Source organism: Rhinolophus sinicus, linkage group LG06, assembly GCF_036562045.2.
Source record: "Rhinolophus sinicus isolate RSC01 linkage group LG06, ASM3656204v1, whole genome shotgun sequence".
Classification (NCBI taxonomy): domain Eukaryota; kingdom Metazoa; phylum Chordata; class Mammalia; order Chiroptera; family Rhinolophidae; genus Rhinolophus; species Rhinolophus sinicus.
Genome location: NC_133756.1, coordinates 137125956 through 137148128, shown reverse-complemented (window position 1 = coordinate 137148128; position 22173 = coordinate 137125956). Strand labels below are relative to the sequence as shown.

General features: G+C 35.2%; 1 protein-coding gene across 6 annotated transcripts in view; it reads right to left on the bottom strand.

Moving 5' to 3' along the window:
* Window positions 1-22173, bottom strand: part of LUZP2 (leucine zipper protein 2) — a 464261-nt gene that overhangs the window by 210265 nt on the left and 231823 nt on the right. For 4 of the 6 annotated variants that reach the window (XM_074336147.1, XM_074336145.1, XM_019742591.2 and 1 more), the window contains 3 exons: window positions 10245-10358; window positions 8207-8277; window positions 2181-2262 (listed from right to left, as the gene is read on the bottom strand). In XM_074336147.1, the coding sequence (XP_074192248.1) occupies window positions 2181-2262; window positions 8207-8277; window positions 10245-10358 (267 nt within the window). Of the gene's footprint in view, window positions 1-2180; window positions 2263-8206; window positions 8278-10244; window positions 10363-22173 lie in introns of all 6 variants that reach the window. The other 2 variants (XM_019742592.2, XM_019742593.2) reach the window with 1 other exon arrangement.

The following is a 22173-nucleotide window of genomic DNA, read 5'->3' as shown; positions in this document are numbered from 1 at the left end:
CCTTATTCCGGAGTCCATATTAGGTTATGAATCCACTTAGGGAGTTTTTTATTTAGCAGAGTATTTTGGGATGGGAAAGGGAAACCCTCCCTCAAGATTCAATGTTAAGCCGTAAGAAAGGCACAGCAAGCATGCTGAGATGAGGGCAAGGACAACTCGTCCAGTGGGGCCTCCTTCCTCCATGATATTTCCTATACTGAGATGCTCTCAATTCGGCCGTGCTCTTTCAAAAGTTACAGCATTTTTCTTTTTGGATCTCAGACACAGTTTGTATAACCTATTGGAATAATCACGGGTTCATGCTTTGGTTCCTCCAACTATTAGGTGCGTACACACAAGCAAGAAACTTAACCTTCTGTGAGTTATTCATTTTCAGTCAAAAAAAAAAAAGTGTGTAATTTATTGTGAGGCTCTGAGATTAACAGTATGTGTGACCACATTTTGCTCTAACTGTCATCATTTGTGACCAGGCTATGAAGAAATCCAGGTTACATGGGATTGGACAAGACCGAAATAGGAGCACCTAGTCTGGATCAGGTGCTGAGGACAGACATCGGCATGCTGATGCTGAAGGTGTGTCTGTGCTTTTGTGTAACATCGGGTGTCCAGAGAGCTAGACATCAGATGCACTGCAGGTGAGGAGTGAGTGTTGCCATGGCACAGCAGAGAGGAACCAACACGCTTGTCCACATAAGAGGGCAGCACAGGTGATAGTGAATCCATTCACAAGAAACAATTCTGTGCCTGGGAAAGCCCACAATCATTATTAGAAATACTGTCTTCAGGAAGCAGGTGTCCCAGATGATAGGGCTGAGTTTCAGAAGCAAAACTCCACACCCTCATCCAGGTTATCAAGGAAGCCTTGCAAATGAAAGGCAGGCTGACAGTTCTTAGAGGGGTTGGGATCCCCGGTTGCTGATCTTGATGGTGACAGTATTGATCGTGTTTCTAGCTTTTGCAAACTCTATGCTTTAACATCTACCCTACACATATGTGTGGACAAGCCTTGTTATGGACAACCCAATAATATGCTTGAGTCATCCTAATTCACCTCCTGCCTTCCCTGTTGCTGTACCCTCCCCAACCACCTCACCAAATGGGTCCTCCTTCTGGTGTTATATTTCTCAAATACAGACTTAAAAACACAGAGCCCACAGCCCTAGCCACCCCTTGTGTCAGGTTCTTACACTCCAGGCGACTGTGTGCCTTCCTTAATCACCCTGGGGCCAGGTATCAGACACCTAGGGGTGGTCTCTATGCCCCAGAGCCCACTGAAATCATTTAAACTGGCCAACCTTAAGACTCCTTACCCTGCCTCACCCACTCCTTCCCATAGAAACCACAGTAAAGGCTCATGTCCACAGTTCCCCTGCCAGCCTCTGCCTCACGGCCAACACAGCATGCTACTCCTTTTGAGAACTGTGACAAATAAAATATCGTTTCAATAGCCGTTTCCTGATCTGTTAGGCTTACCATACCTCAATTTTCTATCCATATACTGTAATTTAGAACAGTTTCAGGTTCTAGAAACAAAGTAAAAGGCCCAATCCCCATGTGGTGCAAAAGGTGAGTCTGGAGAATAAGGTACACATCTAATTTTCAGCATTGCTATCAAGATCACCATCCCTGCAGCCTACGGTGAGTATTAGTGATAAAAACTGAAATGTGGGAATCAAGAGAACATCGTCTGAAAGAGAAAAATCTGGAGAGAATTTTGATTCTTAAACTTTGTGGTGCCTCAGAATCACCCGTGGAGGTGACAGAGTAGGCAGTCGGTGTGACCTCACAGGTTCCTATGTAGTGGATGCATCGTGTGGGTTAGGGATCTGTGCAGCTTAACTTAGTTCAAGGTAACTTACACCCCACAATTCAAGAGTCATGCATGTGGGGCCTGACACTAAATACTCTTGCCCCACTCTTTCCCTCATCGTTTTATCCTGAAATGAGGGTTTGGGAATTAGAAGACGCTTAAGAATCAAACATAACAAAAACATTTTTGGGGGAATGAATGCTGACCAAGTATGCTTATGATCTCGGTGACTGCAGTTTCTTCATTGTATTTTCATTTTTATGTTTTACAGATGTGTTTGTTCCATGGTGATTTTTGAAGACAAAAAAAATAATAAATAAAATAACTTCCCAGCCCCAAAGCGACAGATCCAAAAAAGAAATACACTTACAGTAGCCTGTTGTTTTTCTGCTTTCTCAGATGTCTCTTTAAGTTGATTTTGCAGGGCCTCCTGGAGAGACTTCATTTGTTCTCTAGTAGAAAATAGAGAGCAAAAGGGAGACATAATATAATTGTGTTATTTCCTATGGACATGATGAAAGGAAGTTTTGTTGTCTATGTACATTTGGGAAACAGATAAGTAGAATTGAATAGAGACACAGTTAAGCATACAGGGTGTATGTCTGGATTCTGGTAATAAAGGGTTTTCTCTCCCATGCAAGTACTAAAAGCAAGCTGTATTTAAAGGAAATTGCCTTGCTATTGTGTCTTATGAGAATCCCACAGTGTGAATCATCTGTGAGCTGCATAATGTGTCAAATCAAATCAGTGGAATAATTAGAGTTGAAAAGCTAATTTTAGTGACAGCATGCGAGGGTGTGAACATGCTGGCTAGGAAAAAGTTACCATAGACTGCTGATAGGATAAAATTACCGTTCCCTTCGGATGCTCCTAATTGATTAACTCAAAAGCATTGTGCTTTAGACATCCTTCATAAAGCCTGAGACGTTATATGAAGAGAAAGGAAACTTATTTCTGCCTTGAGGGCAGAAATACTCCCATTTATTAGGGGTAAGAAATACCCCCACTTATTAGGGGTAACAAAAGAAATACTCATCTGCACATGTATACACATTATGTCTCAAGCTCACAAATACACATGGATGCTGTCCACTTGCTAAAAATATAAATATCTCCATAAATATGTATTGTTTTCAAGGGTTTTGCATTTACTCATTTATGACAAATCATAGCATCTTCCTGCAACTTAGTGTTATCACCTAAGCCATCATTTCAAAAAGTCCGGGTATCAGATAAAAGTTAGTGCAGCAGCGAGTGTGTGCACATGTGTGTTAATTCTGGCCAGAGGAATGAACTCCTTCAACGTAACAGCAACCACTAAACAGAAACTTCTCTAGTCTTATCAGTATCCACACTATTTTAAAATTCCCAATTTAGTGCCAAAAGACTACCTCTAGAACCACAATATAGAGACTAGGGAATAGGATAGCACTCTCTCAGACTGATTGTTTTAATCTATAAAATGGGCACAATGATAGAACTATCTCATAGGTTTGTAGTGATGTTTCGATGACATAATGCAAGCAAAATGCTTAGCATCATGCCTAGAAAATAATCACTTAATAAATATGAGATTGTTGTCACAACCACCAGCACCACTCTAGGTCCTTAAGTTCACTTCTTTGACCCACCACATCCTGCACAAACACAAACTGTTCTTTCAGCCAATGGGAGCTACTGACACCCCCAGATTTTATACTCTAGAAACTCTTAGGTCCCAATTTCCATTTCAGGAATATCAATGAGACTGAAATCAATTTGGACTTTGCCAAAGCAAAATACAATTGAAACAAGTTATAAAATAATTACAGCCTCTTTGGATGTTAGATGATTTACGCTTGCTTGGGTGAAGTGTATAACATGCTTTTGCTCAAACTCTAAAGAAGTTATTATAACATCTCTGTTCACAGAGAGAGAGAGAAAAGGAAAAAGAATCTACATGCTATCCCTAACCCTCAACTTTTCAACAAGTACTGAACGAAAACACAATTCAACTATTAGATTGCCAACTGATAAAAAAATCATATAGTAAAATGTTATAATAATTATCATTTAATATTATTTTTCGATTTTAAATGTTTATTTTTTTAAATGCTGATACATCTATATTTTAATTGAATTATAAAATATTATAAGTCTTATAAAAATGAGCATATGTGTATATTAAAAAATTCCCACCTACTGACATCTGTAGGTAATGTAGGGAGAAAGACAACAACAAACTGTAAAAGCTGTTAACAAAAACTGAGGAAGTAGAGAATTCTGCACATCTTCACTGTGCAAGAAAAGCTACCAGACAGGATGGTAAAGTGGGCCCTTTGAATCTTCCGGATCTCTCCATCTCCTTTTCTGCATGTGGCCCCAAATTTCTGCCTCACAGACTTGCTAAGTTATATTCCTATGAGAGATGAATCTTGTCTTGCTTATGTAATACCCCCCTCCACCAACTACAATTTGCCCAAACTACATCTAGCTTCTCTAGGGCCCTATTTAGCACTGAACTGAGCTTAATTCTAAAGAACAGATGGCTCCAGTGACACCTGTGACAGGTTGTTCAGCTGTTAAGTACATTTTAGCATGAAGCATCATGGTTACAGGGATTTTAAAGGGCAGCTGTTTCACACATCTTCCATCCCAAATTATAAACATGAAAACACACACACACACACACACACACACACACACTCACTCTACTGGAAGGCATTGTTTTTTTTCAAGTGGGTTCAGGCTTGTACTACAATAACTACATGGAGAACTTACCACTACCCCAATCATTCTTTTCATATTTAGAGAATGTGATATTGTAAAATCTCTCAGTATACAGAGCCCCAAATTGCCTTCCAGTATTCTGCCCACCAACCACCATAGAGAATAAATGTTTTATTACCTTTTTCTCAAGATAGTCTTCCAGGCACTTCTATCCCCCAGAGTCTCTATGATGTAGTTATACTCTCTTACTCCTCACATAGTAAGTTTAAAACTCCATCAACCTGCAAACTCCTCTATGACTATGATCTAGGCTGTCCTAATACTCCTGACAATGTAACACTCAAAAGTCAACACAGTGTGCTCGCGCGCTCTCTCTCTCGCATACACATACAAAAACATGCATACACCCACACACACACGCACACACACACACTCCTTTTTCTGTCTCTCTTGGCAGAAAGGCATTCTCTGCTCTCTCCACATGATTTACATGGACACTTACTATCCTCTGAGCTTACTTACTTATAGTCTAGTCCCAACTACACAGAAAGACTGGTTAGTTGCTTCTTGGCTATAATTCCAAGAGGAAAATTCTAATTGACATATGTAGTGTTGTTTCAGTGGCCATCCCTGAGCCAATTAACTGTGGCCAGTGATATCAGAGTCACACAAAAGAAGCAGGACTTATAGAGAACACTTCTCCAGATAAGGGCCAAGTGGCAAGGCTCCTAGAGGACCAGGGCTTATTGAGAACTGGGTGTATTAGCCCAATAGCATCTACAATATAGTACACTCTTTCAGACTCAAATAATATTCCTAAATTTACAATCAGTTATTATTGTTTCTTTTTGTTTTCTAAGATCATATTTTTCTCTTTTAATCTTTATTAATATCTCTTATTTTGGAAATGAAAAACACAGCCATCTTTATATTCAGATAACTATGATTTTTATAATCTCTAAGAAAATGACAAAAACTAATATACACCATGTCATGTCCTTGTGAGAAATTACCTGTCATTAGAATTTACCTATTGAGTTTTACATTCTGAATTTGTGTACATTATTCAAGCTGTGCATTTTAAACAAGGTTTCTAATTTTGGATAACACTTTGAAATCACAATACCAAAATATCTGTTCCATTTAATCCTTTCGTTGAAAGACTTTGTCCATCATCTGATAGTCTGTATATGTAACAAATGTGTAGATAATTGTTAAGAAATTCTTAATAAATCTAACCATGTATTTTCCTGGTTTGCCTCGGTATTTTCTGTGTCATACAGAAACAGCCAAAGATAATCCATGACAATATAAAGAAACTAAAGGAATGGGCTTTTAGTTAACATCATGCTAAGCCCATCTCCTTATGTGTGTCTCTCCTGCAATGAGGAAAGGCAGGTTTTGTTGCTCTTTCACTCCATGGGATCCCCCATCCTCTTTTGTAAGCTATCTTTACGCCACCTGGTCTATGTCTTTCTTTTTACCCTGAACAATGTTTGCAGAATAATACCCCTAAAATTTATACCATTCTCCTATGGAGTTACCTAAAACAGGTTCCTTCCAATCTTTAAAAGTTTGTCTCTCCCGTCCCAGGTTATGAATATTGCTTTATTTTCTGATCTTCCCTGACTCACTCAGTCCTCTTTGATCACTGCAACCCTCTTAGTAGTGTTGCACATGCATCGTGCAGAGGTCACTTCTCTTTTCTGTATTTTTGTTTATTATTCTCTCCCATCATGGGATGTTCTATAAAAAGTAATCATTTTCAGTGTTTCATGGTCTATTTTGATGAGTTATTTCTATTAAAATTGCTGATTATAATTCTTTGACACTAACTCAATGAACCGCAAATAGCTGTGTAGTATTGAGCATAGGTGTTTTAAGAGGTGACTAATTTCAAATCAATAAAACAATTAAAAAGCATATATTTTTGGAAACATGTTCAGACAAATATTTCACTTTTAAATGTGGTCAAAGAGTCACATATATATTATATATATATATGTCAGATATATATATAATATATATGCATATATACATATATACATATATATAATATACATATATATGACTTAAACCCACTAAATTATTTTTCAATAATAATAATTAGCAGGGTTTTTTTGTTTGTTTATTTCTGGAAGAAAATATTCCTAACATATGTAGTTATTTTACTGGCATTGCTTTCTCTAGTTTTGTTGCCTTTCCAAGAGTAGACTTGAGGCATCAAATGTCACCCTATGTAAAATGTGAAGGGTGATACCTTTTTAAAGAGACTGCATGAAATTTTTAAAAATGAATAATTACATCGTTGCAAGTATATGCGTATGTTCATATGGGCTACACCAACATTATAGTTTCTTGGATGAAAATATCACAATGTGAGACCAATATTTTACAGAAGCTCTTTTTAATACTGGATTGGAAAAGAATTTTATGTTCAAGAAATAATACTTTTATTTTAGTAATAAAAATAGTTAATATATGACACTGGCTTAGATATTTTTAACATGCCATCAACTCAATCCAAATATATGCCAATGAGAGGTTTCTTAGTCAAGAGGCAAGGTCAACGGAAAAGATGCAAAATGGTGAGAAAGGACGACATAGCATAGTGTGTGTAAATTTTTTAACAACTTCTAACTTTGTGGTCAGTAAACTAATGTGAAAGGGTATAGCAATTAGGTAAGACATAGCATAGCAAATTCCAATCAATACAACTCTCAGCAATTTGTTTAAGTACTTTGAAGAACAATTTCCTATCTGCTAAATGGGAATAACAATATCTGTTTTAGAAGGGAATTGCAAGGGTGGAACAAGAAAATATACTGTGTTTCTCTGAAATTAAGACCTAGCCAAACCATCAACTCTAATACATCATTTGGAGCAAAAATCAATATAAGACCCAGTCTTATTTTACTATAATAACATAATGTAACATAACATAACATAAAATAACATAATGCCGAGTTTTATATTGCTGTTTGCTCCAAAGGAACCATTAGAGCTGATGGTCCAGCTAGGTCTTAATTTTGGGGAACCACGGTATATAAAGCATCTAGCAAAGCCTGTAGTAAATGTATAATAAATGCTAGCTTGTTTCTACCTTCAAATAACTTTCCTTTTCCTTTCAAAAGCAATTTCAAATCATATAGCTTCTATGCTGCATAGAAATCTATCTCACAATACATTTCCTTCAAAAAAAAAAAACAACAACAACAACACTAATCACATGTTCTAATTCTACTTATATTATTACTAAGATTACCCCATTCCTTACCTCCCCCACCATTATCACCATGATTGAGTTTTGATACTATTAAAAATGGCCCACTGAGGTCAGTGTTATTGGATCTGTTTACTGATGGGCAGACTTATTGATGGGTCCATCTTATTAAGATAATAGAGAAAAAGACTACAGATCCTTAAACACTGGAACTGTGATCTGCAGACAAGTAGCCTTAGCATCACCATCACCAAGAACTTGTTAGTAATGCAAACTCTCAAGCACCACCCTAGATTTACTGTGTAAGAATCTGCACTTGAACAAGATTCTCATACATTCACGTGTAAGTAAGATAAATAAATATAAAGCATTTAGAATAAACTGATTTTTGTGAAGTTTCTGAATTCAGTTTGACACTATGGAAAAAAAGGAACTGAGAAAATAAAAGGAAGGCACAGTCTTACCTTTGTTTCTGACCTATTTCTAGAAGTTTCTGAACATCAGTTTTGGCAGATTTCTCATCATTTTTCAAAGACTGATAAGAGAAAAGGAGAAAAGGAAGTCTTATTCAAGTGATACATCGAGGCTCACTTTATTTTTGTCTCCATGGCACAAGGTGTGACCACACTAATGCCCTGGAACAAGAATGTACAAATGAAGCAGTGATGGTCCTTGTGGTTCTAAGGATACACACAGGAAGTTATGGCCCCAAGTAGTGCCTGTGCTACACAGTAGGTGAAAGGGAATGAGGTGAGTCTGGATCTGTTGAGATTCCCCCCAATTTTACAATGACTATAATATTACCTTAATTTTGTGAAAAGGTTAAGAGGATTTAATAAGATAAAAAATGAAAACCTCCTTGCACAATGGCTTGCACAAAATAAACAGAAGGCTTCTTAAAAATTGCAAGTACATTTAGTGGTAGGATTGTTACCCTTTCAAAAAATGTAACTCCATGAAATTGATTCAGTTTTATCAAGTAATTTTCTAGACTGTAATTCGATGTCTTAACTTGGGCTACTGATACAGAGAAACTGAGTGTCCTGGGAATATTGTAAACACTGACAACAATGCTATGAGTATAGGCATTTCACCATATGCTGGAAATATTTTCAAAGTGCCAGGTGTTTCATGCCTCTGAGAAAGTACCTTGACTAGTCTTTGCTGCCTTGTATAACTGGTGAATTTCTATTTAATGATAAGGTGCAGCTCTGGTGTCAGATTTCTATGGAAATCAATTTAGTCTCCTTTTCATCCCAGTTAGTGCTTCTCTAATGCTCTGCAAATAATTCCATCATAGCACTTTTATTCTTGCACCGTTATCCCGCTACCTATCTCTGTGTCCTATTGGGATGTGAGTGATTTTTTTTGGCTCTTATTTTCATGTTCTCAAGATGTGATATAACTTCTGGAATAAAAGCTTGGTTGGGCATTAAGTTCAAATAGCAGCTCTGCTGCCTAACTGTGTTTTTGATAGTTTCCTAACCTTTCTCCAACTCTGTTTTCTAACCTACAAGATAAAACTAATAATACCCATAGAATAGTTGTCATGTGAAAGTTAAATAAGTATTATAGAAAGAGTACCTAACACAAGATGTTGACCATGTTCCATAAGCTGTAGTTATTACTGATATCATCATCTTCATCATCATCATCATGGGAATAGAAAGCTAAGGACAGTGGTAACTCCATATGGTTCAGAAACGTGGTTCAGTGCAATAACTAATAGGCTCTGGAGCCAGAGTACTTGTTTTTAATATCTGGCTTCCCTTAATGTTCAAAAATAACTTATCTTCTCAAAGCACGATTCCTCATGTGTAACAAGAAAAATCACATTAATTGTATCTACCTCATACATACTTTATGAAAATAAAATTCTATAAAACAGCCAAAGCTTTTAGTATGCAGTAGGGACTCAATAAATACAATATTTAAACCACATATGAAAATATCAGATATTTCAGAAAATTTTTCTAATCAGATATATATCTTATCTTGGTTTTTGAGATTTCACTGAATGTTAAGACAGTTTTACAGATGACACTCTCCTTTCCAAGGCACTTACCCATTTTAGTAATGAATGAGGTTTATTAAAGAAATTCAGAACTGTCCTTTGTGGAATTTAAAATTCTTTTCTAGAGATCATTCCTCTGTTCATTTAACTCTCGATCATATTTACTTGTCATTATTTCATAATATAAAAAACACAGGGGTCAAATTGATCTTAGAAGCTGTGAGAAATTGATGGCTTTGCTAAGCACATGATTTGATCATTCCTGAATTTGCAAACCACAGGTTCCCAGATGGCATTTCAAATGACATTTCCTTTCAAAGCTCATATAATAATAAATAATCACTTCAGTGGTCCAGCCTAGAAAACTATAGAGAACTGGTAAAAAAATAAATAAATAAATAAATGCAGGAGTCTTTACATGTTAATCCATTGAGACAAACCAGGTAACTCCTCATCCTTTGCTGCTGGGAAATTGGTTTTCATCTCACCTGGAGGTTGACTTTAATTCCATCAAGTTCTCTTGATGTCTTTGTCAGCTGGCGGAGGATGGTGCTTCGCTCCTTAAAGACTTCTTTCAGCTGCTTTTCTAGCTCTTCATAGTCCTGTCTAACACAGAAAGAAAAGGCATGAGCGCCCCACACTTCCACTTGGCATCAGACACTGTAGTCATAATCACAAGCCCTTGAACTTCAAGCAATATCTAGATTAATTGAAACCTTAACTATTAGGATGTTTTGTTTTTATTCTTTCATGGAAAAGGAAAAAATTGGTAAAGCAAACTGTTTTATAATAAAGGTTTCATTTTGCATTGAGGGCTATCCAGACTACAGAGAGCTTCCAGAATAATACCGCACATCTTCTACACGTACAACATAGTTTATCAGGTACCTCTTGGAAAACAGATATTTTCATGACATCACCACAGCTTTTTCCAAGGTCCTTGAAGATTTACAGCAAGAGATATGATTTGAACCAATGTATCTCGAAGCCATAAGTAGGTTCTGACATGAGAGTAGGGGGAAACTTGGGAGTAGAGGTGGAGCAGAACGTAGGCACCTTGTTTCACCCCTAATTTAAAGGGAAGGAAACCCATTGAAAAGCCACCCTTTCCAAACATGTCTAAGAGTATCTATTACTATTAAAGAGGCATTGGAATAAACAAAACATCTATGAAATTCAGCCAATAAATACAGTAATCGGAGTGAAATTTGAACAGACTGTTAAAAATTACTATGAAAGACTTATTTATCTCAGTATCATACATTATGCACATATGTTTTTCCATTTTCTCATATGATTTTTGAAAGAAGACAGGTATTGTAATTCTCGTTTTGCAAATATAAAAGAATTGCACTCAGAGAGATAAAGTTACTCCCCTAAGGTCCTATTCAAAGAATGAATGATGGAGTAGTGTGTGTGTGTGTGTGTGTGTGTGTGTGTGTGTGTGTGTGTGTAAGGGGCGGGGGATGTACACTAGGAAAACACATAATTGCCAGTGTAGCCTAGAACTGTAACTGGCAGGAAAAGGTTAAAATGATTAATTGGAGCAAGCATATAGGACTATAGGAGAGTCGCTAATCCAGGGAAAACTTCCTGGAGAAAGTAATATAAAATATGTAAGGTGCTCTTTGAAAGATTAAGTAGACGCTAACTATATTAAAGGGGAAAGCTTATGTAAATACTAATGAAAATGAGCTTATTGAATTAAAAATAAAGTGCATAAATGTCAGATGGTTTAAAGTCCTAATTGGGTGGTGGGAGGTTTGCATTAGAAATGATGTGGAAAGCGTTAGCAAGATTCTGCAAGACTATTAAGTGATGGTTAGGAGTCTGCGCATTGTTTTGAAAAAAATAAGGGGAAGTAACTGAAGGATTTTAAACGGGGAGTGACACTGTTTGAATTATGTTTTGGAAATATTTTTCTGGCTAAAAACTGAGGAGTGAATTGGAGGCGGGGAAACGGAGGCTATTAAGGAAGTTACCTTGGCAATAATCCAGGGAAAAGATTGAGGCTGCCTAAATTAGATTAGAAGCAGTGGAAACAGGGAAGCTTGGATTGATTTCAGTAAAACATGCAAAATTAAATCAATAATATATAATTTAAAAAATATTTTGTCTGTGTGTGTGTTATGGGGAAAGTATGGGAGGCCGTTTGTTATTAATGAAACCGTGTTTCTGGCTTAGGCGACTGTTGGACATAGCCCTTCACTGAGAGAAAAGTCATAGTATGAATCATTTTTTAATAACAGTTGGGTTGACAAGTTTAAATTAGAAATTTGTAGGAAAATGGCTCAAACTCTCTCATCTTTAGTTTCTTTGTTTGTAAAATGCAATATTAGCACTGACCTCACCCAGATTGCTATGTGTTAAATGGAGCAAACTATGTAACGCTTTGGACCTATAATTCATTTTAAAATATGTAAAATTTATATTCCTGATAAACCTCATGTGTTTTCAGTAGTTTTGCCAAATTACAAAGGAACTGGGTCTATAAATGGCCTCAGGGATAGTAAATGTGTATCATCTACAATAGGTTTCTAGTACAATTCTTTGTTTTTTCTCATTTTTAAAATGTACGTCTCTAGCCCTCTTTATGTTATACTTGTTTGAAGGAAGTTGGAATGTCCCACTGCTAAGAATCTTAATATTTCTCCTTGGTCTTGAGATTTTCACTAATGATCAGTAATCAGCCAGTAATCAGACAGTTATTAATGCCCCAGGTTTCCTTTCAGTCTCTCTAGCAAAGCCAAATAATGAATAGTAAGGCTCATTTTCATCTAATTTTAATTATACAACTTTACTTCATGCCCCAATTTGTTTCTCCTGAATGTGACAATAAACACATCTCCAAAATTATCTTAAGTGACCATAACATATCACAGTGTTAGATAACATGCATTGACAGCACATTTCACACAAGATGGTTCTATATATATTTACTTATCTAATCTTCAGAACAACTCTATGAGATAAGCACTAGCATTACTCCCCCTTTACAGTTGAAGATACAGTCACAGGGATAGTAACTTCCAAGAACATATTTCTATTAAGGAAGTGGTATATCAGACAGCCTCCAGATTCTAGCATCTTAGCCATTACGCTATAAGAACATACTGACTTGGTGTGGAGTATATCATAATTAAATATTTGCTGTATCCATCACAGAACTTAGTGTAAAATACTTCTTCCTTCACAGTTACATAGATAAGGTTTCTGTATTGGATTTATTTGCCATTTATTAGTTTCCATTAAATGAAATCATGAATAGAGTTTCATTTTTTATTATTTATAATTATCTTTTAATCCCATTATCATAATTCGCCTTCAAATAATTTCATGAGGAAAGGAGAATCAATTTAAATCCTTCCATTTTCTGGTAAATACACTAAGAACCACGGAGAGGATATAATTTACCAGGATAATATAGCCATAAATGTTAATTAATAGTACCTCTCCAAATTCTATCATTTAAAGTCCTTATAAAAGGGGAAACCAGGTATTCTGTAGGAGTAAGATTAATGGAAGCGTTGGTTAGCATTTTATCAGATTTTCTTTCATTTACAAATGTGCATATTCATCTTCCAATGCACGTTATTACTTTCCATATATATATATATATGTTTGTACACACACACACACACACACACTTACATGTAGACTAGGAAACAGATAATTTCAAGTGTAGCCTAGAACTGTAACTGGCAGGGATACAATTCAACCCATAACAGTTATTTAATCTATTGATTTTATAGAAGCTCCTGTCCATATGGTTTTTAGTTCATTTTAATTATATAAAACATATTTTTCAAATCTGTTATTGATATACGAATTTACCAACTCCCAATTTCATATATATATGGAATTGCTCCATTATAAAGCATGCCTTTGTTCAACTTTAATAAATACTACCAAAGAATTTTCCAAATCAGCTGTCAAGCAGGAGAGGTGAATTCCAATTATTTCACATTCTTATCAACACCAGGATTGTAATTAAAAATATATTTTTTTTCAGTCACCCTAGTAGTTGTGTAATAGTATCTCAGTTTAGCTATAATTTGCATTTTACTGATGACTCATAAAGTGAGCACCTTAGAAAAGATATTTACATATTATCTTTTATAAAATACCTGCTCATGTCTCTTGCCTTTTTTCTATTTGTTTGTCCATTGCTTATAATTGATTCATAGGTGATATTTATACTATTTGCCACGTTGTGAAAATAGGCAGAATAGAAATCTCCACATCATTCACTTGGTCACATGACACTCCAATGGAATGTCAGTGGACATGGCATATCAAAGACTTTAAATGTCTTTTGTCTACTACTTTTAGCCTCTTGTTCTCCTGCTAATGGCTACGTGAAGAAATTCCCCCAGATAACTATTGCAACTTCATGTTGCTACAGAAAGACAGTATGTAGAACAAACCTGAATTTGATTCATACTCTGAAGCAGAAACACCCCAATGACTTTTCAACCTGAGTTTGAAAAATAACGTTTATTACAGTAAGTAAGCCATTAGGTTTTTGGAGTAATTTGTAATGTAACAGTAGCACAGCAAAAACTTATCTCATAAATGCATCCATTGAAATGATCACATACATTTTTCTTTTATAATATTTTATAATAACAATGTGCTGAATTACATTGATTCATCTCACATGTGTGATTAATGATTGCATTAAATCAATCTCTCACTGAAATCAATCTCTTTATTATGTATAATTCTGTTAGATTCAGTTTGGTAATATTTTGTTTAGAATTTTTACATTTATTCCCACAGAAGGAATTCATTTCTAAATGTCCTTTCCCATCATATCCTTGTAAAGCTTGTATCTAGGTCATACTTAGCCCATGAGAAAAATTGTGAAGTGTTCCCTCTTTTCCTATTATCTGAAAGATTTGTGGAAGTTTGGTAATATTTCTTCCCTGAATGAGTAGAATTGACACATAAAATCATCTGGTCTGCAGTTTCCTTTGTGGGAAGGTATTTATTTGCAGATTCAATGTTTTGAGATGTAACTATTCGGTTATCTTAATTGTCTAGCACAGCATTTTGCTCTGAGGATGCTGCACTGTACCTGAGCCCTGAGCTCCTGGAAATTATCGATGTTAACCAATCACCCTAAACTCTTATGTTTTGGGAAATGCCTTACCTGAAAGACCTATTCTTCCAACATGAGTAAGATAAGACTCACAGTAACCCCTTTGTTTACCTATGACAAAGTGTGACATAAATCCACCAAATTCCCATTCTTTGTCTCACAAATGATTAGCTGAACTGTTTGTCCCTACTTACTTATCTGGACAAAATGACTACTAACTTCATCTGACCACGTTACTGTCAGGCTTCTCTTCTTCCCCAGGCCCTTGAAGGTCACCCTATCTTGAGCTTAAACTAAAATTGGGAGGTGAAGCAAGCCTTGCAACATGGGACACCACACTTCATCTCCCCAGCCTTAACAGTTCCTTCCAAGAATCAGCTGATGGTAAAGAAACATTTCCTGTTCATCTGTTTGATAACACCACCTGCTCACCCCACCCCCCACACCCATTTCTTTCTAACCTTGTGTTACTTTTTTCTATAAGAGCAAGCCCTTTCTGCCTTCACTCGAAGGTGCTTAAAGATTTAATGGTTAACACATTAGGATTACAATAGATTTTTTTAAGAATTGATTTTCTTGAGTCCATATTGTTTTTATTTAATAGTACACAATGAGGTGCCTAATAAATGTAGGTTGGCTGAATCAATTCTCACTTCTAGTTTGTGCTTGAATTCTTCCATCAGCCTGGAATGCCTTTACCTACTCTGTTAATCTAGATACAAAAATGACCTCATCTCACTTCCTTCATGAAATTTCCTCCTAGAGCTGTATAGTACCTTCCTTTTCTGAATTTACATGTCATACATTCTGTCCACTTCTTAATTTTATAATTAATTATTAGAGTGAGTATTTTTTAAAAGCCTGACTGTACAGCAGCCTTTATAGAATAGCGAGTGCTTGGAACCATGCATCTCTTCCTTTTTCTTTTCTAATAATTATAATGTAATTTGATGTTTAAATTGTCCTTGATTGGGCCAGTGGAAGCCTCTACAAACTGGCTCTTGTGTCCTGAAATGATTCTTGGAAACCTCCCTTACTTTTTTGGCTCCTTTGATGTCCTGCCATAACTAATATTTCTTGGTGTTTATTCTAAATACATATATAATAAAATCAATGATGCTTATCATGGATAAGCCCTTTAATGTTTCAACTTCATTTCAGTTTTTTTTTTAATTTTTTTGTTTTAAATTTAAAAATCCTACAAGAGTATGTCAAATGTCTCCAAATTTAAACCTCATAAAATTCAAAGTCCTGGAGTAGTGTTGTGAGATCTCAAGAAGTTTTGCTTTTCTTAAAAAACAAAATAGAACAACACAGAAATGGCTGAAATACAAACTTCTATTCAAGCTATTTGCAGCATTTCTGTCTATATCTAAAAAAATATTCATTATAACAGCCATAACTATAGTTTTGTGCTATTTATTCTTAAAAATAATATCTAATATCTATCCTGTACAAGTTTAGTCATATCACAGACATTTTACATGTCGCTAATTCTGATAATCATCCAGAAATGTAAGTTACATTATATCCATTTTACAAGCAAGAAAGCAGAGATTCAAAATAATCTCTCCAAGGTAACAGATAGTAAAAGATATAGGTAGTCTTCAACCCTGGATACCTTTGATGACAAAATATATTATGCAGTCTTACTGTAATACTCATGAATGAACCAGTAGATATTTTCTTGGTTTCTCCTACATGTAGGAATCTTTGAAAAAATTAGATAGTAGCAACACATTATCCTAAATCCAGTAGCTTGCAATATATAGGTAAAATAGAAAAGTCATTGAAATGAGGATAACATACGGTGAAATGTGATAGGAGTAAGACATTAGGAAAGATCAACTTCATGTTAAACAATCATGGAAAATTTCATGGAAGAAAATATATTTGTGTTAAGCCTTGAATGATGCATAGGATTATTAAAAGCAGTAAAGGAAAATATATATTCTAAGCAAAGAGACAATATAAGTAATGACAATGCATTTGGGAAAGTGCTGAGTGCATATAAATGACAAATCAACAGTGATATAATCCTAATTGCATATAGGGCACTCATTGGGCTATTGGGAAAAACCTGAAGAAGTTGGTAAGATTCAAATGATCAAAACTCTTGAATGCCATGTTCAAGAGTTTTAAATGATTTCTATGGGAAATTTACTGGTCTGTGAATTACCAAGAAAGACACTTAGGAATATATATAGTCAGATTTCCAACTCAAAAGCATATCAAAAGAAGAAATATTTAAATTATCCTCCCTCCATTTGTCAAAGCTCTTTCAAAGTGTAGGTTCTTATTTATACATAGGTAAGGAAATTGAATAAGAGTGACTTTTACTTGGCTTGTCCAGAGTCTTAAATTGGTGACTACAGAGAGCTGTATCCTGAGGAACACATGCAATACCTACCTGCCCTCAGGAAATTCACAAGCACTATAAAGTTCCTGTGAATCTTGGCACAAAGACCGTGGATGATTTTCTTAAGAAGCATCTGTGTTATTAAAGCTCTTCTTTTCCTTTTCTTTGCATCAACCCAACAGTCAATGTGACTACTATGATATTGGCATAATATTTTTCTTTCAAGTTCTGCCAATGAGAAGCCCACTGGGGACATGTGGCAGAATTGCTTCTGCACTGCTATGTAAAGATATCTAGAAAAGTATCTTTTGGGAAAAGAGGCTCTCTCATATTAATAGAGTGAAAGATTGAAGTATTACAAACACTTGGGCAAGATTATTTTAAATTGAAAATATACAACTCTTCTCCCACCAATCCTAAACCTGGAAATCTATTCACGGAAATAAAGCTCCAGCCCTTAAGAACATAAATTAAAAGTAAGTATGTAGGGTGTCAGATGGGTACTGGACTTACCAGGGCATCACTTCACAGATTATATAAATGCCTAACCACTGCACTGTACACATGAAACTCATATAATATTAAATGTCAACTACAATTATATGTTTATTATATATCTATATATATCTATATATTTACATATCTATATATAGATATATACATATTATACTTGGGGTGCCAAAAAAGGTTTACACATTTTAAGAGATGTTAACACTTTGGTCAATGTTGCTCAAGCAGTAGTTCGCCGTAATCAGAAGTGTCTGCATGCTGATGGTAACCACTTTGAGCAGCTTTTGTAACTGCAGAAGTCAAATCTGACTTGTATTCATCTTTTGTTATCGGTATATATTATTACAATTTTAATAGAGTTTTCCTTTCTTAAAATGTGTATACTATTTTTGGCACCCTGTGTGTGTGTGTGTGCATACACATACATAATATTAATATATGTATATATAAAATATATAATATATATCACATCATATAACCACATATCATTAGATGTTTAAGCACAGTTGGAATTCTAGCTTGTCCTTATGTCCTTACAGGGTGTGGAGCTATTTTATTTGACCCCCCCCCCAATAAATATTGGTATTACTTCTTCATTCAAGCTGATTAAGCACATCTATTGTGTTTTCTTATATTTTTTTAAACCAGTTTTAGAGCCTATGCCTGAAAATCAGAAATGGCTAAAACATAGTTTCAGCCTTCATGGAGTTCTTAGTTTAAAATATGATAGACACAAATCTACAATTGCAATATGTGATACATTTACGCTAAAGACATTTACTAAGTTTAATGGCAATGAGAGGGTGGGTTGTACTCTTAATGGATAATTGAAGGAGTAGAAATCTTTTGTGATTAAAGAAATCCATAGCAGAAAAAGGATGGCTAGCCTACTTTGAATAAATAGCAGACCATTTCAGAAGGATTTGCTATAATATTGGCATGGAATGTGAGACCATTAATCACAGAGAAAAATAGCCCTGCCAATACACGATTAAGGTGTTAAGTTTTTATTAACTTCATGTATCCATACAGAAATACATTGCACTAGGAACAGAGGAATACATGGCTTTGCATTCTGTTTGAGGTCTGAAATGGATCTCTTGCTTCCTAATTCTGACTGATAGGCATTATGTTGATTTTGCAAACCTTAGTCTGAGTGATTTCACATCCTGCCATTCTGCAAATTGCATATAGTCAGATATTCTAAAGCTAGAGAGGAGAAAGCTATGAGGCCTATATGATGTTTTCGATTCTACAAAGTGAAAACTCCAAAGGCACTTTAAAATAATAAAATTACCGCCTTTTATTTATATTAATATTTTCCCTTCAGGACTTCACAGTGGTTCAGATATGTCACTCACCCCACTGTTTTTCACTCTCACTCTAGAACACACTGGCAGAGGCCTACTGAGATGTTAAATGAGTCTGATCCCAGAAAATAACAATCAATCATAGTTAACTTGGGGGCAAAAGAAAACCCTCTCACCAGAGGAGTGAATTTCTATTACTTCCCAAGGTGGGAATTTATAACAAGAGGATTGGATCCTGCCTCATGTTTACTTACTTCTCATGTTCTAAGGATCTGATAAACAAGCATGTGAGAGAAGCAGACACTATAGCAGCTATTGAATCCACAAGCTCTTCTCCATATACTCCCTGCTGATGAAAAGAAAGAACCATGAAATTCTCCCCTCAGTTGGTAGTTCCTCCCTTCTGACTGCTTTTGAGGCCCACAAATATAAATTTGGCTATACTTGCAAACAATAAAGGTGCAGCGGAAAGATGTGCTCATTCCTATTTATGAATAATCAGCTGTACCAAATATTTATGACTTAGTGGGAACACATCAGCAAAGGGAGCTTCTATCTAGAAAGCGTTTTCCTAATGATTACTGAAAGTTTTGAAATAAAATTCCTCAATCATGACTTGAGACAAAGCATAATTCATACTAAATATGATGAGGTGTGTGATAACTAAAACATGTAGATATAATTGCAAAAAAGATGTTTCTCTCTCTCTTCAGCTTCAGTTTCCTGATAGTTTCCTTCCATATATTACATACTCTAGTTAAAATATATTTTGTTCCATTTCCTGAATATTTTGTACTCATTTATAACTCTGTGTCTTTTGTACATGTATTCTCTTCTTCTGGAATGATGTTTAGACCCATTGTAACCAGATAAACTCTTCTTTTATACTTCCATGATGTGATATATATATATATATATATATATATATATATATATATATATATATATATATATATATATATATAGTTGGTTGCCTAACCATTAGCCATTTCCTTCTCTCTTTTCTTACTGGCAGAACCTGACCACTCTCCCTCTTTGTATATGTGCGAGTGTCACACATACAATTTCTCACCCTCCACTGCATAAGAGATAGCTGTGTCATGTGATAGAGCTAGATGATGAGATATAGGAAGAAATCTCCTGGCTCTTTAGGAACTTTTTTTTTCTCCTATCACAAATAGAAATAAAAAAAAGAAAAGAAAACGAAAATAAAAGATTTTGCTGCCTTGACAATCTTTTGCTTCCCTTTCCCCTTCCTACTTCTAGAGATGTGACAATCATTTTGGAAACAGGATACACCATTCTCAAAGACAGATGAGAAGCTAGCTTCCTGGCGATGGGTAATTTGAAGTGTAAAAACAGCATGGCTACTTCTTGACATATTTGGGCTGTGATATCAGCTCTGGAAGCTGCAACATGCAGAGTTTTTGCTATGTGATATTATTAAATGATTTTTATTTGTAAGTCTCCGTCAAGCTTTCAGGAATTACATTTTAATTCACTCTAATCATAACAAAGAATATCATCTAGAGCATTCTCGTTCATTATGTGTTTGAGTTCTAGAAGTATCAGGGTTGTCTGGCAACTTGATAGAAATGCAAATGATTGAATCCATTCAGTTTCTGAATCAGAATCTCCTGTGGGGTAGAGCCTAGAATCATGTTTTAACAAGCTTTCTAGATGATTATTGTAGGCCTATAAGAAGGAGGACCATTATAGGCTGTCAAGAATTAATATTCATCTTAACAATAGCTTTAAGTGAATCTCATGCATGGTTTATTATGTCAATTGCCTGAATATTCCTGGGTACCTGATTTGTAACAAGTTTTGTATCAGGCCACTAACATTTTCAAAAGATGGTATGCACAAAGATGTAATATAAGACAGAGTTGTTTTTTGTGTGTTTTTGTTTTGTTTTGTTTTGTTTTTAATAAAGGTGATGATCACTTCATGATTTCTCTTAACTTTTCTCTCCTCCCCTCCTATCCTCATCATTTTCTACCTGCTCAACGACAGAAACTCAACGTCTCCTCCTTATTTTAGCTTATCACTAATAGTTTTCCAAGATACTCACTTATCTGGTCATGCTGCTTCTTAAAGAAATGTACTTTTACCATTTAGGACCACGCAGAAGCTGACTACAAACTTCTTTTCATGCTTGTCTATTCTAATTGTCTTCTAATAACATGCTGTTAACACAAATGTTAACATGCTATACATTTTTTCTATACTATGAAGACATGCTCTTCATCTCTTTGATATTTTATTCTGATTCTGAAATACTCTTGCCTTCTTTTAGTTTCTGTGTAACTGTAAACTCCTTGTAAAATATCACTGACCATGACCCAACTCAGGTAAAACTGATTTATTGTTATTATTTCCTGTTCTCATACAACACAGTGTGTATCTTCATTACAGTACTTATCACATTGCAGCATAAGGGTCTTTGTAGAGTTGGTTTCTGATTATAAACATAACACATACTTATTTTAGAGAATGTATATTCTCCAAAAAATATGAAAGAGAATTATAAATACCAGCCATAATATTTTATTGTATATAAAACAGCGACATTGAAAATTACAATAGATATTGGTGTTTTTAAGACCTGGCAAATAATCACTCAGAGAGCTTCTTAAAAATATACAGAACTGCATGAGACCTTTTATGGGAGAGGTGTCAAGATCCATGTTTCTGATTACTTTCATAAGAGACAATCTAAAAGCAGAATTACATTATCAAACAGTATAATCTTAAAAATAAATGATTCCGGCATAAATTTCCATAAAATATTTTACTAACTTGTATACTTACCATCTTTGTCTGAACATGTCTCTTATAGGTTTTGTGATTCTTATCAGGCATCTAGAATTATTATTCTTAAAATAGATATAGTTTCCTAGAACTGTCATAACAAATTACCACAAATAGAGAGGTTGAAAAATTGATTCTTTCACAGATGTGAAGGCCGGAAGTCTAAAATCAAAGAGTAGACAAGAAGGTTCCAGAGAACAATCCTTCCTTTCCTTTATCCAGCTTCTGCTGGCTTTAGGGGTTCCTTAGTTTGGGGCTACATGGTTTTAATCTCTGCCTCCATCTTCACATGACCTTCTTCCCTGTGCGTTTGAGTCTGA